The 19,284-nt window shown below is 47.8% G+C and overlaps 1 protein-coding gene across 1 annotated transcript in view; it reads left to right on the forward strand.

The window, feature by feature from the left end:
- Window positions 1-15,248, forward strand: part of srrm3 (serine/arginine repetitive matrix 3) — a gene marked incomplete at both ends in the record, with an annotated part of 32,708 nt that extends 17,460 nt beyond the window's left edge. The window contains 10 exons of the mRNA XM_084449883.1: window positions 9-89; window positions 1,380-1,448; window positions 3,498-3,533; window positions 5,626-5,676; window positions 6,214-6,321; window positions 6,632-6,788; window positions 12,273-12,583; window positions 12,753-13,001; window positions 13,126-13,251; window positions 15,059-15,248. Coding sequence (XP_084306009.1) covers window positions 9-89; window positions 1,380-1,448; window positions 3,498-3,533; window positions 5,626-5,676; window positions 6,214-6,321; window positions 6,632-6,788; window positions 12,273-12,583; window positions 12,753-13,001; window positions 13,126-13,251; window positions 15,059-15,248 — 1,378 coding nt within the window. The remainder of the gene's footprint in view (window positions 1-8; window positions 90-1,379; window positions 1,449-3,497; window positions 3,534-5,625; window positions 5,677-6,213; window positions 6,322-6,631; window positions 6,789-12,272; window positions 12,584-12,752; window positions 13,002-13,125; window positions 13,252-15,058) is intronic.
- Between the last annotated feature and the right edge of the window lie 4,036 nt (window positions 15,249-19,284).

Consider the following 19,284-nt stretch of genomic DNA (forward strand, 5'->3'; position numbering starts at 1 on the left):
CCCTGTAGAATGAAAAGGAAATCGAGTAGCTCTCCATCTCCTCGTCCCAAGAAGAGGAAGAAGAAGAAATCGGGGCGGAGGAGAAGTCGGTCAGTACCGAGGGCGCCGAATCCTCCCACTGACAGAATACTCTTGATATTGTTAAAAGTCTAAACCATCCCAAGCATTTTCTGTGAATGTATTCTCTTTTGGATGTATTCTCTTGGATACTTATGTGGTTGTAGGATCAGATTAGAATACTGTCGGAGTGATTAAAGCAGTCCACGATAGCTGAGATCTTCTTTCACATGTTTTAAGGACACTGCAAAAGAGAGAGAGAGAGACAGAGAGAGAGAGCATGTCTGCCGGCGATTCAGATAGCACGAGCTAGGAAAACTAGAAAGATGTAAAAAGCCAAGGAGAAAAAGAGCTTGAGTGAAAGATGTCTCTGGAGATCCTGCTGGGAAGGACTCCTGCTGGGAAGAAGCAGAACACCTAACGAACGATAAAGCAAGATGATCAAAATGAAAATGTTACGTCTGAGCGCCAATTAAGAAACAAAGTATGACAGGCCGTCTTATCGCAGCGTGTGATGTTTAGGATACTCCTGTGTTGAAGGATACTCCTGTGTTGAAGGATACTCCTGTGTTGAAGGATACTCCTGTGTTTAAGGATACTCCTGCGTGTGTCCTTGTCCGTTTAACGATCATGAAAGGCTGCTACGTTCTCCCTGTTCCTGTCTCCCTCCCTCTGAGCTGTCTGTCTGTCTGCATCCCTCTCTCTGAGCTGTCTGTCTGTCTGCATCCCTCCCTCTGAGCTGTCTGTCTGTCTGCATCCCTCTCTCTGAGCTGTCTGTCTGCTCTCTTTCCCTCTGAATTGTCTGTCTGTCTCCCTCTCTCTGAGTTGTCTGTCTGTCTCCCTCACTCTGAGCTGTCTGTCTGTCTCCCCCCTCTAAGATGTCTGTCTGCACCCCCCCCCCCCCCCCCCGTCTGAGCTGTCTGTCTGCTGTCTCTTTCCCTCTGAATTGTCTGTCTGTCTCCCTCTCTCTGAGTTGTCTGTCTGTCTGCCTCCGCCAATCTGAGCTGTCTGTCTGTCTGCCTCTCTCTGAGCTGTCTGTCTGTCTCCCTCTCTCTGAGCTGTCTGTCTCTCTCCCTCCCTCTGAGCTGTCTGTCCATCTGTCTGACTCTGAGCTGTCTGTCTGTCTCTGAGCTGTCTGTCTCCCTCCCTCTGAGCTGTATGTCTGGCTGGCTGGCTGTCTGACTCCCTCTGAGCTGTCTGTCTGCCTGTCTCCCTCTGAGCTGTCTGTCTGTCTGTCTGTCTCTGAGCTGTCTGTCTGTCTGTCTCCCTCTGAGCTGTCAGCCTGTCTGTCTCCCTCTGAGCTGTCTGTCTGTCTACTCCAGGTTTGACAGCTCCTCCCCCTCCCGCAGAGACAAAAAGAAGAAGAGTGGGAAGAAACACAAGCGAGACAGGTGTGTGTGTGTGTGTGTGTGTGCGTGTGTTCATGCCTGTGTGTGTGTGTATGTGGGTGCGCGTGAGTGTGGCATCAGAGAGACAGATTTGTATCTGAGAACAGGACTTTGTGCCTCATTAATGTTTCATAAGCAGCCGTCCTCTAGATTAGAGCCACTGAGAAGCACTCTGTCTCTGGGCGGAGCTAGAAACAGCTCCTAGATCAGCTCCTAGATCAGTCAGGCCTGTCCTTTCACTTCTCTCCTAATAAGTTGTTATTTTTCCTACATAAAACAGCACTTCCTGTATAGTATTGATAAGAGGGGAGGTGAGGAGGGCATCAGACAGGATATCGTTCCCGTTCCTTCATTATGTATCATGAGTAATAATACCCTCCACAAAAGATGCTTACTTTTTTTTCTTATATATTGTTTTCCGAGTCATCTTTCCGCCCAAAATGCAATAATCACAGCATCAGCAGACACAGCATCAGCAGACAGAGAGAGAGAGGGAGAGAGAGAGAACGAGAGAGAGAGAGGGGGAGAGAGTGTGGGGAGAGAGAGAGAGAGAGAGAGGAGGGGGAGAGAGAGAGAGAGAGAGAACGAGAGAGAGAGAGGGGGAGAGAGAGAGAGAGAGAGAGAGAGAGGGGGAGAGAGTGTGGGGAGAGAGAGAGAGAGAGAGAGAGAGGAGGGGGGGAGCTCAGGCAAGAATAATTCTGCTACGCCTAGGGATAGCATAACGACAATAAGCAATTCTAACCCCCCTCACACACACACACACACACACACACACACACACACACACACACACACACACACCCCTCCTCCCCTTCTCTCTCTCTCTCTCTCTCTCTCTCTCTCTATCTTGTCTGGGGGGTGGGGTTGCATTCATTCCTTTAATAACCAGGCCTGTATGTGGGCTGCAAAACAAGAAAAATGAGCCTCTCGCCAAATTGCTGAGCATTACTGCACACACACACACACACGCACACACACACTCACGCACACACACACACACACACAAACACACACCGGCCCTCCACCCTATAAAGCATCCCCTCCACCCCCTTCTCAGCCACTCTCCCCTTCCCAGATTTCTCTAAGCATCCTCTGCAATGCAGGTATTGTCTATTGATGAATAATGTATGGTTAGTGTAGGGGCACAACCACGTCCCCACAGCCAGGCCGCCAAGGGAAGGTGTGTGTGTGTGTGTGTGTGTGTCTGTGTGTGTGTGTGTGTGTGTGTGCCGAGGGGTGAAAGGTTAGGGTTTAGGGCTTGAGTTACAATTATGGTTAGGGTTAGGCATAGGGTTAGGGTTAGAGTTAGGGGTCAAAGGTTATGTTTAGGGTTAGGTTCAGATTTTGTAGCTACGTTTGGTTTAGGGACCCCACACGGAATATATATGATTGTGTGTGTGTGTGTGTGTGTGTGTGTTTGTATATCCATGAGTGCTGATGTGTGTGATTACCTATGCACTCTTGCCGCATTCCACCTGACAAGACAATTTTCCGTTCAAGGTGAAGTTGGGTTTATTCTGTCTTGGGACTCCATATTGAAGCCCCAATCAGTGCCTATAGGGCAATACAACCCCCCCCCCCCCCGTCAGAACAGCAGGGAGGGAGGGGTTAACTATGAGCACCAGCCTACCAAATGAATGGGTCCAACAGAACAAGCCGAAGAGAAGAGCCCCCAGTGGAAGAGAACCTGGGCTTGCGGTTCTGCAGGACCGGGCCACAGTTAACGAACGGGATCCTTGTTTTTTTTTTTTTATGCTTCACATCCTCGCCGTGGTGCGCGACGCCGCGTCGCATAGCGATCCCGTAGCGAGCGTTCTCCAAAAAGAAAAGCTCTTCTCCCGACTCTCTTGACTTTGACTAATCACCATGGCAACTGGAGAGTGCGTGTGTGCGCACGAGGGCCGAGGAAGCGTTAGGTCTGCCGCTCCGCCGGAGACGGTCGTGGGAGGCGTCGTGGGCCCTGCGGTTGCGTGGCGACCGCGTTGCCCTGCGTGTTGACCGTTCTATTAATACATCCATGGTGTTGACGGACGTTTCGTCTTCTCTGTGTAGGTCTGCGTCTGGCTCCAGGAGGAAGAGCCGGTACAGGTGTGTCCCCGCGCACCAACACCACCTCAACACCACCTCAACACCTAACACTCACCAACACCACCTCAACACGTAACACTCACCATCACCACCTCAACACCTAACACTCACCAACACCACCTCAACACCTAACACTCACCATCACCACCTCAACACCTAACACTCACCATCACCACCTCAACACCACCTCAACACCACCTCAACATCTAACACTCACCAACACCACCTCAACACCTAACACTCACCAACACCACCTCAACACCTAACACTCACCAACACCACCTCAACACCTAACACTCACCATCACCACCTCAACACCTAACACTCACCATCACCACCTCAACACCTAACACTCACCATCACCACCTCAACACCTAACACTCACCAACACCACCTCATCACCACCTCAACACCTAACACTCACCATCACCACCTCAACATCTAACACTCACCATCACCACCTCAACACGTAACACCACCTCAACACCTAACACTCACCAACACCACCTCAACATCTAACACTCACCATCACCACCTCAACACGTAACACCACCTCAACACCTAACACTCACCAACACCACCTCAACACCACCTCAACACCTAACACTCACCAACACCACTTCAACACCTAACACTCACCAACACCACCTCAACACCTAACACTCACCATCACCACCTCAACACCTAATACTCACCAACACCACCTCAACACCTAACACTCACCAACACCACCTCAACACCTAACACTCACCAACACCACTTCAACACCTAACACTCACCAACACCACCTCAACACCTAACACTCACCATCACCACCTCAACACCTAACACTCACCAACACCACCTCAACACCTAACACTCACCATCACCACCTCAACACCTCAACACCACCTCAACACGTAAAACTCACCATCACCACCTCAACACCTAACACTCACCATCACCACCTCAACACCACCTCAACATCTAACACTCACCATCACCACCTCAACATCTAACACTCACCATCACCACCTCAACACCTAACACTCACCAACACCACCTCAACACCTAAGCCTCACCATCACCACCTCAACACGTAACACTCACCAACACCACCTCAACGCCTAACACTCACCAACACCACCTCAACGCCACCTCAACATGTAACACTCACCAACACCACCTCAACACCTAACACTCACCAACACCACCTCAACACCTAACACTCACCAACACCACCTCAACGCCTAACACTCACCAACACCACCTCAACGCCACCTCAACATGTAACACTCACCAACACCACCTCAACACCTAACACTCACCAACACCACCTCAACATCTAACACTCACCATCACCACCTCAACACCTAACACTCACCATCACCACCTCAACACCTAACACTCACCATCACCACCTCAACATCTAACACTCACCATCACCACCTCATCACCACCTCAACACCTAACACTCACCATCACCACCTCAACACCTAACACTCACCATCACCACCTCAACACCTAACACTCACCATCACCACCTCAACACCACCTCAACACGTAACACTCACCAACACCACCTCAACACCTAACACTCACCATCACCACCTCAACGCCTAACACTCACCAACACCACCTCAACACCACCTCAACACGTAACACTCACCATCACCACCTCAACACCTAACACTCACCATCACCACCTCAACACCTAACACTCACCATCACCACCTCAACATCTAACACTCACCAACACCACCTCAACACCACCTCAACACCTAACACTCACCATCACCACCTCAACACGTAACACTCACCATCACCACCTCAACACCTAACACTCACCATCACCACCTCAACACGTCACACCACCTCAACACCTAACACTCATCACTCATGGCCGCTTAGTGTTAAAAAGGAATATGCGCTCATACGGGCAGATGCAGATTTTTACATGTCAAGTCAAATCAAATTTTATTCATATAGCACATTTAAAAACGACTGCGGTCGAGCCAAAGTGCTGTACACAAAATACAATAAACAATAAAAGCACAAAGTACAATAAGAGAAAGCGGTTTTCACCGTGTTAAGGCAATGACATCTCTTTCAGATCGGGTAGCCCGAAGAACAAGCATAAAGACAAGAACAAGCAGAGGAGGAGGTAAGGGCCTCGGGGTGTCCAGCTCAGGACCACCAGCCCCCCTCTCTGCATGTTACCGTAGGATCCTGTCGTCCGTAGAAACAGCAGAGCGCACAGTGTGAGGATGGGTTGAGCAAAACCAGCGCTCTTCTCCTGTCACGCTGGGCCCATCTGACTGTGGAGATCTGACCGAGTCATGTTCACTGGATTACAGTGAATTACAGTATTAAGAGCATTTTACTGTATTAGAGTTTCGCCAGCTTGATCTCAGTGTGACAGCGAGCTAAATGATGTGACATGTATATGTGGTACAGGCTGCCTTTGTATTCTCTTTACCTGCTATTTTCATTACAGTGTGTTTGAAATAGTTCTACGTCCACCCATTGTGCAACACAGCATAGGGTCCATTGAGATATGTTTGTAGTACGTGTGTGTGTGTGGGGGGGGTTCTGTCATTGTTCATCTCTTTTGCATGCATATGATTATGTCTTTGTTTGTGTGTGTGTGTGTGTGTGTGTGTGTGTGTGTGTGTGTGCGTGTGTTTGTGGTGCCCCACAGGTCCCCGATAGACTCCCCCAGCAGGAGGTCTCAGCGCAGAGGCAGCTGCTGCAGCTCGCGCAGTGCATCACTCTCCTCCAGGGGGAGTCCTTCCAAGTCCCCTGCCAGGTAGACCCCCCCCCCCTCGGCTCCCCTCACTCACTCTGAGTATCACCCTCGGCTATGTTGTGCAGACATTTTCTACATCTGTGCCAGACAGACATACCATTTCACATATTCATCAGACGGTAACAGAGAATATCTGTGAATGGCCGCCGCTCCCCAGAGTCATTACCCGAATGCTGCTTCTCGGTGTGCGTTTGATTGCTCTCTCATTAAAGCGCTATGCTACCCTGTTGAGTCCAGGCCCAGGCGCTGTAGCCGGCGTGCTCAGAGCTCCCACACGGTAGGTCATGTCTGCCTGTGACTGTCCCTCCAGGCCCAACTCCAAGCACAAGACGGATGGCCACAAAGCGTCCAGCCCGTCCCCCGGTCCCGACGGCCTCGTCACGTGGCACAACGGCCACCACGGCGAGCGCAGCCGCAACGGCAAGGCCGGCAGACCCGACCGCGCCGAGGGCGACAAGGGGCAAGATGTACGTAGTCTTCTCTGTTTCGCCCCGCCCCCTCCCCCTCTCCCTCCCTCCCTCCCTCCCACTGCCCTCTTCCTCTCAGAACGGTCTCCTCAACACTGTCTCCTCCAGATTAACTCGAGTTTTCTTCTTCCTTTGTGTCGGTTGAAATGACTCCTCCTCTTTTTGTTCGGCGCTGATAGCATATGTCTTGCCTGAGTTCTTCCTCGTCGGCAGGGCAGTTTCTGTTACTGTACATATCAACGCCCTGCCCTGTGTGCGATCTCCATGCTGCTTGTTTCTGGGCCTCCCCAATTCCTCTTCACACTGGCTCACTGTTAGCAGGGTGAGGGACGGAGGGAGGGAGGGAGGGAGGGAGGGAGGGAGGGAGGGAGGGAGGGAGGGAGGGAAGAATGTGTGTGAGTGGTTCTTGCGAGACAAGCCCTTGGAGAATACCGGCAACAAGTTAAGATGTTCCGATCCATTAATATTTGACCCAATGGTGCAATGTGTACAGTGGAAATAGAGGGGTTTAGTAGCACGGACAATCAGGCTTTCCTAATGAGCCAGAAACACTGGGGCCGCTTTCCAGCAGCCTCCTGCAGAGATGTGAAAGGAGAAAGAATCGTTAACCACGGAAAAGCCATGAACACTTTACACACACTTTATGTTTTTGCTAAAGCCTCATAACTTAAATGAACTATGAAAGAGTTTTCATGACGACACCGTCGTACTTGTGTGATTAGGCTCAACTAGAGTGAGGGCTTATTAATGACCAATGTTGATCATACTTATCCAACTGCCTGATATGGAAGTAGCTATTGAAGTAAACGTTGCCTGAGCTGAATAGATAGCTAAGCCTACAGCTCAGTGTCATGGGGAGGGGGTCATCATGTCACACGTTTATCTCTACTGCTGTATGTGATAGGTTGGTGATTTCACTGTAACCGTAGTCAACATGAACGGTGAAGTCAGAACTCAGCTTACGTGTTCAGCTTGAGAGTGGCAGGAAAACAGGAGGGTTCCTGTAGCAGGAAAACTGACTCTACCATAGCTATGGTACAGTATGCTGAGGCACAGAGAAGGCATTGCTCCAACGCTACTGTAGAGAGAAATATCAGGTGTCACATGTTTTACATGCAGATACAGAGAAAACCTAGTGACTCTTAACATCTACCATATTTGGCTTTGCTCATCACCACACTAACCCAGTGTTGATATTCTGATGTGTCACCACTGTCATTCTTATTCCTCCCTAACTATCTCGTTTGGAACTGTTTCCATGCTTTGACTCCTTTGAAACGGTAACCCCTCTTATACTGTGTTATCCTGATCACTGGTACGAACACAGACAGACTGTGCTGTGTTTTAAGTCTCTGTTAGGCATATAAGAAACAAGCTTCTCTGGTGTAAGCACATCCATAGTTCTGGGGAAACAGTAACCCTGTTGGGATCTCTTAACTGTCAGTCTTGCTAATAAAGCTAAAGAATGAAAGATATAATTTAGACGGCAGGCTCGACATAGTTTATCACTCCTGAATAAGCAACTGAATGTGCACAGCCTCCAGAAATGTGAGAGTGATTTACCCATGTATCTCCTCCGACTTCCTCCTCCAGTTTGCATGCGTTTATGAGAAGGGCTCTCTCGCCTGCTTGCGCTCTCTATATCTTTCTCTCCCCCTCTTTCTCTCTTTCTCTCTCTCACTCTCCCACTGCTTGTCTCATTCATTCCTGTTTCTTTTCTGCTTTCTTATGGATTTGAGTGGTATTTACCCATGAATAAATGCCCAAACCTTTCTGTCTCGTTTATGTAAAAAGCACTCATATGTTTTGGAACTGGACCAAGTAGGTTAAATGGGTATGTGTAATAGTTTTTCTTGTCAATACAGTTGTCTTTTAAAGCACATGTTCTGCTCAGTAATAGTCCCCCCCCCCTACCTCCAGAAGTGTCAAAGAGCACCCAGACGTCATCAGGTGTTGAACACGCCCCTTCTTCTTGCTTCCTGTTTACTGTACTATGTTGACCTGCATGTTGCCTCTAGGTGGCAGTATCACGTCTGTCAGACTGTCCCTGATGTGGATCTATCTCTCTCTGTTCAGAGTGGAGACTGGCCAGGGTGCTCTCTGGTGCCGTCCCATTTATGAAGCTCTGCATCTGACGATTTGAGGCAGTCAAATGTGTTGAGGCAAAACATTTGATTGGTTCAAATCTGTCACAGGTTTTGACAGCATCTTCTTTGATCTGGGCCACGAGACCTCTCTGTCAGTCTCCACAAGCAGGAGAAACCTTGTCTCTCCCTCACTGAAATTCAGTAGCCTCAGCCTTCCTGTTTGTTTGGCAGGAGGAACACTGTGTTTATAGTTGAGGACAAACTACTCTGGAAGATTCTAGAACCTACAGAGGTTAGATACAGTGACTTGGGTTTTCATCTCTTCTACACCTTCGTGTGTTTTCCTGTTCTTGTCTGTAGTCCTCTTGTCCATTATGCCAAATGGACATCTGCAAACCTACTAAAAGTGCAGCGAATACAATGCAATGTTGAAATTAAATAGGACAACACACATTTAGTAACATTGGTATTTTAAAGGGACCCAAGCCATTTTGACTCATAGTGCCATTTTCAATCTCATTCCCTGTGATTCCTGATTTTATATTGAATTGACCAACCCCCCTAAGGCCCCCTCCTCTCTATATTTCAAGTCTTTAGAATCATCCAAAAACAAGAAGTGGTAGAATAGAAGAACATCCTGCCCAAAATGTGACTGGGGTCCCTTTTCAATGTGTCAACTAGTTGTAGATCCTAGCAGTGACTGCCCCTCAGCCTCCCTCCGACACTGCCCCTACCCGTTGCCCCTACCTGTCCATCTGTGTTGTGTGTGACTCACGTCTCGCCCTCTCCGTTATCCTGACATGCTCTTCCCCCCTTCTTTGTCATCTGCCAGCTCTGCATGCCCTCCTCCCTCCCTCCCTCTATCCCTCCCTCCCTCCTCCCCTCTCTCTAGTTAACTCTAAACTCTGGGATTACTTCTATATCATGATCAACTCTCTCCACTTACCTGCGCCCTCTACCCCTTTAGAAACAATCATGGCTGCATTTGTACAAGCGAAAAAGACAGCAAATCATGTAGCTTTTAGACCCATTCTCTTTTAGTTTGATTTTGATTTAAGTGTTGGTTTGTTCCGTTTTCTTTAGTTCCGTTTGTTGGTTTGTTTCCTTCTCCTTAGTCTCTGGACAAATACATAGCTTTGATACTAAAAGAGGTCATTGTCTTTTTCCCATTTCGCTGCGGAGAACATTCCTTTCTCCTTTTGCTCTTTTATTCTTCCTTTCCTTTTATGTTGATATTGCATACGTGTCACTGATTGAAATGGAAGGTAGGTAACGTTCTGCCTACGCACGTGATCTTCATGCAGATGAGAATGTGAGAAGCACCCTAGTTTGACGTCACTGTTTCTCTCTTTCTATACTTTGCCAGGGATCTTTGGTTAATTTTACTTTAGTTGATCAATTTGATTTTGCTTTTCAAGGTTAAATTACTTAGAATTATGCTTTTTTTTCTCTTTCCTCCTCAAACTTCATACTGAAGTCCAATATCTCGCTCTATCTGCAGATCCATTTCTTTATCCACGTTTTCCTGTTTTGGTAGAATGCATTCCTGTTTGTCCGGCATTTCTCTGTTCGTTGGTGAATTAGTACATTCTTCTTATGATTTGATCATATTTATTTCCTCGGTGACTGTTTCTAACAACTGTCATTAGCATCAGTGGTTGTGTGTTTTCTTCTAGTGGAGAAGGGGTCTTCTTTCTGGTCTTTCCAGCGATCAGTCCCTGCTTTAGCCATACTCCAGCTAGGCAGACTGGACAGGAAAAGGTTAACGCATGCAAGAGACCTCGTTGTGTTTGGATATTTACTGTTGCTGCTTGGGAGACTGCTCTCTACTTCTGACCTTCTAATGTGTGCCTGTATATAACCGGGAGGCGAGCGCAGGCCCTCCACACTATGATATTCACCCACACAAACCCTCATGAACCCTGCGACAGTTACAATTGCTACTTGACTTCTAAAGTGCTCCACTAGAGATGTGACCTAGAATAAACCTCAACCCACTCACACTGGTTCCAACCCACTCACACTGTTTCCAACCCACTCACACTGGTTCCAACCCACTCACACTGGTTCCTGCTACTTTTACCAATGCTCTCATCAATAACATTTAGTGTGCCATCTGCACCAAATGATCCTAGTCAGCTAACGATTCCGAGGACGTGTCAGTATCCCCTATACGGTTGCGTTGTTCATAGAAGTATTATGGGAAATGTCCTGCTTAGCTCCTGTATTTCCAGATGGGGGAAATTAAGGAAATTGTCCATAAGAAAGCCAGGCAAAACACGGTTCACAGAGAACACGCTTTTGATGAATAAATAATCACTGATATAAACCACGACTAGAGCGAGAGATAGATAGAAGTGAAGCACAGGTGTGTGCTCAGCAGAACCAGTCCAGATGTGTTAAAGCGTGACCTGAGGCAGAGATGGGTTTTGGTTGTCAGTGGTCACTCCCCCCTGGCTGTCTGCCCCCTGGCCAGCAGGGGGCAGGAGAGTGACAGGTTTGGAGGGCGTACTCCTGGTGTGAGACATTCCCTGCACATTGTGGTCTTCCTCTTTTCTTTTGAGTTGTTTTCCGTTGATATCCATGCATTGTCTCATGAGTCACTGCCAGGGAAGGGTTTTGTGTCTTTTTCTCTTGCATTTTGTGAATCTAATGATGCACTTATGTTGCCCCACTTTTCCCTTTTCTTCATACCTTACCTACTAAAGGAGGGAATACCACTTTATTGGTAAGTGGATGTTAACCAGAAGGGAGTTAAACAAGAGTAACAATTAAAAAAACAAAGAAAATGGGTCGCTGTTCACATCTCAAGCAATTGTTCTACAGGAAAAAAAATCCTCAAACAGCAAATTGAGTAGCAGACGATTTGTTTTCTGATTCGATTGACTCTATAATTGTGAATCTTTATTTTGTTCCTTCCATTTCTGTGATGTTCCGTCAAGTTGTCTACTCTTTTGTTTTGTTTCATATTTGTTTTGAACCATTACTAAAACTGAAGAAGTCCTCCTTTTCTACTCTACAAGTCTGTAGCTCTCTACTCTCTTCTCTCTCTTTGCTCTTAAACTTAATTTGGTTCATAATTTTACATTTTCTCCCTTTTTTCCTCTTCTTCCTAGTTTTTTGTTTTTCTTTTCGGGATTATAATTTCTTTGATTCATTATGGTTTTGCATGCCGAGTATTGCATGTGCTGCACCATAGAGGACTGTCTATAAGCCATATGGAGAAAACCTAGACCTTTTCTTTTAGATGTTTACCTTCTTTTGGCAAGTGCACCGTAGCGCTCAAACACCAGTGTGAAAAATCTCTAAGGCCCTGTTTTCCCTTTTTCTTTTTTTTTTTGTTTGCTGTTTTTTTTGGTTTGTTTTTTTTGGTTTGTCGGTTATCATTTCTCTACAGAGGCTCAGATCCCTGACTGCTGGTTCTTCAGGCGCCCAGTCCACGCCGCTGCCGCCGCTGAGAAAGCACAAGGCCCACAGCGCCACCCGCAGAAGCTCCGGAGCACATGCGGGCCAGGCCCAGGCTGGACAAGCTGTGTGTGAGGTGGGCCGGCAGACGGGGGGAGGGAGGTCCGCCTCCGAGGCCTCTGGGAGGAGAGGCGGGCGCCAGCGAGCCCAGGGAAGGAGCCCCGGCTCCCCTGCGCACAGCAGTGACTCCGCCCACTCCCAGCGCAACCAGCCTCACAGAGGGAAGAGCTCTCACCAGAGGAAGTGAGCAGACACACACCACCACGCACCCTCTCTCAGCACTCTCCTCACACGGCTTAGCTCAGTCCGTTCACACCGTCCTTCCATTCTCAGATTGACCTGTAGCAATGAGGGCGACGGCGTTAACGGCTATCGGTCGCGGCCACTAACATCTCCATCCCGCTCCCTCCAGAACCAAAGGAGGCCACTCGTCTAAGCGGCACCACCGCAGCCGGGGGCAAGGCCACCACCGGAGCCCGTCAGCCTCCCCGGGGCGCCACCGCCACGCGTCAAGCAGGAAGAAGAGCGAGTCGCGGGGCGGGCTGGGCCTCCGGCAGCGCAGTAGCTCCTGGAGCAGCGGCCGCTCCTCCTCGCGCTCCGTGTCCAGAGAGAGAGGCCCCAGCAAGGCCAAGTCCCCCCACAACAGACAGAACAACTCCAGGTGCGACCTCTGCCAGGGGACACTTCCCTTTGTGTGGACGCTCACCCGACCAGCAAAGTTTGTAGTTAGCGGCCAGTCAAAACTCTGTCGATGAGGCTGGTTGACGAGATGCTTGTGTGTGCAGGGAGAGAGACAGCCCCCACCACTCTGACGCAGACAGCCGAGCACGCCGCCGCTCGCGGAGCTACTCGCCCATTCGCAAGAGGAGACGAGACTCTCCCAGCTTCATGGAAGCCCGCAGGATCACCAGGTAAAACCAGACCGGACCAATTCAGACCAGACCAAGCCAGATCGGAGCAGTCCAGTTCAGACCAGGACAGAGCAGACCAGGTCAGACCAGATCAGTTCAGGCCAGAGCAGACCAGGCCAGAGCAGACCAGGCCAGAGCAGATCAGATCAGTTCAGACCAGACCAGACCAGACCAGACCAGATCAGGCCAGACCTGACTCTACCAGACCAGACCAGACCAGACCAGACCTGACTCTACCAGACCAGACCAGACCAGATCAGACCAGACTAGAAGCTCTTCCATCATGTCATAGTTTGAACACTGATCAGAGTTATTGATCACACATAGTGGATGTTATACTGTGCAATGCATTGTTGAGTGATACTGTGCGTGTCATGGCTCTTCCTTCAGTGAAAGCAGAATCAAGGGGTGACAGTATGGGAGAGTTTGTCTGTACTTCTCCCTCACACATTTTTATGTGGTTTTCAACACCAATTAAATCTCTGGCATTCTCAACGGTTGAGTGTGGGGCATCTATCAATGTATAACATTGATACATTGATAGTAATACAAGGTATATATTAAATGTCTTGAATATGTAACATTGTATTTCCCAGACAAATGTTTTTCTGTAAAACACAGGTGAAATGCTGTGTTATTCTCTCACTCCTGTGTGAAGGTCCCTCGAAGCCAAGACAACGGAATGTTGCTGAGCTGCTGGCAAGGTTACCGTGGTAACAGTTGCCGTGCAGCAGGACTCTGGTAGTCCTTCTCCTGAAGCTTGGTGAAGCAGAGCAGCTAACGAAAGCAGACTTCCCTAGAGTAAAGCTGCTCCTCTCCTCTCCTCCACCACTCGCCCTCTTTATCTGTCACCCTCTCCTTTTGAAATCTATATGCTACACCAGCACTACAGCTACTGTACTAAGTAGATCTGTACTAATGCTAGAAAACAGGCTGTTTTACTCTTTGACAGAAATACTATCAAGGTTATCCATTATCGTCAACTGTGGAGCCATTGAAATTTCCAAGGCTGTGATTTGTGGATCAAATCAACAGAAGATAAAAAGGAAGCAGAAAGACCTTGATAGCATTGATGTCCCACTGTAGACATAAACTCACTCAATCACAGGGTGATAGCTAACCTTTAATCACAGGGTGATAGCTAACCTTCAGAGGATTTCTAATGCCATCTAACGTCTCAACTTAACCAGCAACCTTGTGGATGGAACATTGGGGGGCTCCACTAACAAGGCAATCTTTAATGCTTTAATTTACGTATGTGTGTTTGTGTGTATGTGTGCGTGAGTGCATATGTATGTTTAGACACCTTCTAACACAAGCAGCTGCTCTCTTTCAGCGTCCCTCAACCTGACTGCAGCACCTAATCCTAACACCCTGGTGGTCTGCCCGCTGACCAGCTCTCAGATGACTCAGACTCCATTGTTTGCCCCTAAAATACACCACACTCGTCACCCAATCAGTTTGATCCATTTGTATACTTATTCCTATCCATGTTTTGCACCACGACCGAAAGCAAATTCCTAGTACATTGAAAGAACTGCATGGCAATAAATAAAAACGAATTCTGATTCTGAGTTTTAACATCATTATTTGTAAAATCTTAAATCGAACTCACGTCATTATGCTAAACAAAATTTCTCCCTAAGGCGATCGTTAAAGTATTTATCAAAACGGCATAGTGGCGTCCAAGGAGTTGGTCTCTGGGCAGCTGTCAAAGCGGCGGCCATCCTTACATTAACCTGTCCCAAGGTCTCTATGTGCCTTCTGACCTCCTTCTCCCCTCTTGCCTCCCCTCTCCTCTCCTCAGCGCTCGGAAGCGGCCCATCCCCTACTACCGGCCCAGCCCCTCCTCTTCTAGCTCCGTGAGCAGCCCCTCCCACTCCAGCCGTAGCCGTAGCTACGACAGCTACAGCAGCTACAGCCGGAGCCGCACCCGCAGCCCCAGCCGTAACCATAGCTACTACAGCCGCAGCAGCTACGAGAGCCCTGGCTTCTGAGACAGACAGACAGACAGACAGACAGGCAGAGAGACAGACAAAGAGACAGAGAGACAGACAGACAGACAGACAGACAGACAGACAGACAGACAGACAGACAGACAGACAGACAGACAGGCAGAGAGACAGACAGACAGACAGACAGACAGACAGACAGACAGACAGACAGACAAAGAGACAGACAGACAGACAGACAGACAGACAGACAGAGAAGAGAATGGAAGAGAGTAATAATCATGCTAGGTATTTAGAAATGATGTATATTCATACACCCCTGACTGGTTCAAATACAGGGCCAGACCTGCTCTGCCCTAGCTGGACCCACCTAGTCTCAATCTCTTCACACTGTACATCAGAGAGCCAGGATCAAAGCAAAGGAGAAAGGAGTTTTTAATATTGCACACTCATCTTAGATATTCATGTCTCTGAGGACACACAGCCAGCTTAAAGTTTTTTTAATTGAGGAAGCCTAAAGAACAAATCGATGAGCACTTTCTCTAATATCCTTCCACTGCGCAAAAATAACCAAACAAAACGAAAAATATTAAATATTCCAGCAATGGGAACTCTTCCATTGCTCTGGACGAAGGTGAAAAGAAGACAGATTTCCCCAAAGACTGTTCTATTTTAAGAACCTGATAGATCAACAAAAGCGAGAACAAAAGATAAAGTCAGCTGATTATGTAGGACGATGAAGGAACCGAAGTTTTTTTTTTTTTTTTAAAGGTGTACAATATTATGTCAAGCTGTATAGCTCAAAACTGTAAGTTCTGGCTTGTAAACTATGCACTGTATATTCCATGTGGTTTGAGGAGGCTTATTCTGGGATGGCTACTTAGCATGATGCATCAGGAGAAAGGCTGCTGCTTGTATGAGAGTACCCACAACTACAGGTCCCAGGGTGCATCTGTCGCCTCTCCTCCTCCGACCTGTATGTGACCTGTGTACAGAGGTATGAAGGGACAGAAACAACTATGTATTATATACTTTTCCTCTCTTCCCTTCTCCACTTATTGTGTTGAGACGGTTGTGACCTTCCCTCCTCTGGCCTGACCAGTGTGTGGAGGACACCCTTAATGACCAGTGTGAGGGGCATACTGTACCCTTTATGAACACCCTATCCTGTGCAGCGCCTCATTAAGGCCGTCCAAGGTACTGCACAGGAAAGATGACTGCAAAAGCATCCATGCACTCATGTGGGTTTATGTTTTAACCACAGCAATTTATTTATTTTATTTATTTATTTATCTATTGATCTATTTATTCTGCTATTTATTGTTTATTTATTTGACCTTTTTACCTGTGTCCTTCTCTTGAAATGTATTTAAGTGATTTGATCATGTCTTGACGATTTTGGGCTATCTGCTGCAGATGTATTCAAATTTTGAATATACATGAGTCCATTATGTTCAAACCCTTTTATTTTTAGTAGAAGGGTTTTGCTTCCTTTAAAGGAACACGGCAACTTTGGGGGACATTGGCTTATTTGCCATCCTCCCCAGAGTCAGATAAGAAGATACATACCCTTCTCTTCTCTGTGCCTGCAGTAGGAAGCATTGAGACCTATTGTAGCCGTTAGCCTAGCTTAGCTCAATCACTGGAGATGGATTTGAAACATTAGCCTAGGGTAACAGCTCTAACGTGTCTCAATGCTTCCTACTGCACGCACAGAGAACAGAAGGGTATGAATCTTATCTGACTCTGGGGAAGATGGCAAATAAGCTCATTTCCCCAAAAGTTGGGGCGTGCTCCTTTAAAGAGAGATGAGTGAGTTGGGGGAAGCTGGTCTCTACGATGTATTTAATGAAGCTTGTACACAAGGTCAGCTTCTACAACAGACTTAGCCGACTGTTCCTGCCATACTGTAGGACCAGACGGCACCCCTGTCCTTTGTAATATGGTCGCTGGTAATGCAAACTGTTGCGCTTCTGCCTGTATCCAGGTGCAGGGGATACGTAGTTACAATCTCACAGAAGTTGTCTTTCTGTAGCTCCTATGAACCACTATCAACTCATACTCTCAAATTATTGAATAGGTCAGAATTGGCCCATTGTGTGATCAAGTATACCAGACAGACACGTGGACCCGGCCCGATCCCCTGCACCAAGCTTCTATCAGAGGTCTCCTGGTAACTGGCTTTAAGAGGCGTTAAGTCCAGATCTAACTCAATAGCACCGACACAGTGAAGCTCACTAAGTGCCCACTGTGTCTCCCGCCTCTGTTAACTCTGGACTGGAGGAAAGCCGGTGATGCAATCAGGGAACACCCTCAGTCTTCCTTTCCATTCGTCAACCCTCATGTCACTCATGTGGTGTTACCATAGAAATAAAAACATTTTTATCACTATGGGTGTTACATTCAGTATGTAACAAGAGTTAACCTACAGTACTATGATATTCAACAAACCTGTTCATTTATTTAAAATACAACAGCGCTAACCTTTGGATTGTATAAAAGTCAGTAGTAGTAGTGTACAAGTAATTATACAGGACAATAAATATAAACTGATGTAAAGTATGATTCCAGTTTTGTCTTTCAATGAATGTGCGTACGTTCAAACATGGTCACTGCACATGTGATTCACATTGATCTACCTACAGAGGGCACTGTGGTGATTACTGTATAGCCTACAGGGCGCGTTTCCCAGAGGCATCGTAGCGCTACGTTCATCGTACGAACGTCGTTAGGTCCCCCTCTAGGTGGCGAGGCGTTTCCCAGAGCCTTCTTGGCACAAGGTATACCTTTTCTAAGAAGGCTCTGGGAAACAGCTCCACCCAAGGTAGGCTACATCGTAAATCGGCCTTACGATGTACCTTCACCGAACTACATCATTTCTATTATAAAGAATTCTCTGAGAATGGGATTAGATTGAACATTTAATGAAGGGAAACAGTGTGGGAATGTACGGGGATGTGCAACCAACATAGTGTGAATTGAACTCAAATCTCTTAAGTGACAACGTGATAAAAGTAAAGTGTATTCTAGATAGTCTTGGGTAAGGGCTCCATCTGGCTGACGTGGAAGGCGTTGGCGAGCCCTGATCGGCAGGCCCAGCGGAGCTTCCCCCAGATGGAGTCCCTGGTACTCGCAGAGGACCAGACGGCCGAGGGCGGTGCAGGGGCCGGATGGAGGGGCGAACCTGCGAGGATCAGAACCAGACTGAGCGATTGTGCTGCACCCTATATATATGCACGGTTAAAGCCGCTGATAAGCCTGCTATTGGTGGGTTAGATTCGAGAAAGAGCGTGTGAAATTGATAAACGGAAGTGATTGGTTCTAGCAAATAAGCTTATTAGAGCCGGCCCATAAATTACTGACAGCTGTGAATAGTGACGGCTGTGCCATATCTATCGTGATTGCCTGGTGATGGTTAATTGTGCGTGAAACGACAAGGGACCTATGAATTGAACATAACATAGGCCTACTACAGGCCCGTAGCCAGGGGGGGATCGGGTGGATCGAACGAACCCCGCCTCACGACCAAAGGTGCAGAATTCAGGGCAAAAGTCCCCCCGTCAACAACTCGCGCGACAATCACAATAAAAATGATCAATCCCCCCCGCTGTCAACAACTCGCTCGACAATAAAATTAACGGGGAAGGGGATAAATCTCACTCCAAGTTTTTGGTCAAACTTGGCAGCCCTGCTTTATGGCAACGTCTTTCCTAGTGGCTAGAAATAAGACGGATGACCGCTTACGGCTCACTACGTCTAGTAGGCTACACTGTCAGAAATGTAACCAAAAGTGCCAATCAAGGGATTTTAGAACTCAACTGTGACTCACAAAGTTGGTAGTTTTGTCAAAAGAGCCTTGAAAATCGTGACGTCACAGAGCGCCCTTGTGACGTCGGCCAGGGGGTGTATAAAAGCCAGAGAGCCCCGGAGAGAGGGAGAGTGGAGGAGGAGGAGGCAGAGAGAGAGATAGAGAGCGCGCTCTCCCTCTCTCTCTCTCTCTCTAGCGCTCTCTATCTTTCTCTCTGCCTCCTCCTCCTCTCTCTCTCTCTCTTTTATAGGAGGATCCTCTATCTCTTTCTTT

Source organism: Borostomias antarcticus (assembly GCF_949987555.1).
Source record: "Borostomias antarcticus genome assembly, chromosome: 15".
In the NCBI taxonomy this organism is placed as follows: Eukaryota; Metazoa; Chordata; class Actinopteri; order Stomiiformes; family Stomiidae; genus Borostomias; species Borostomias antarcticus.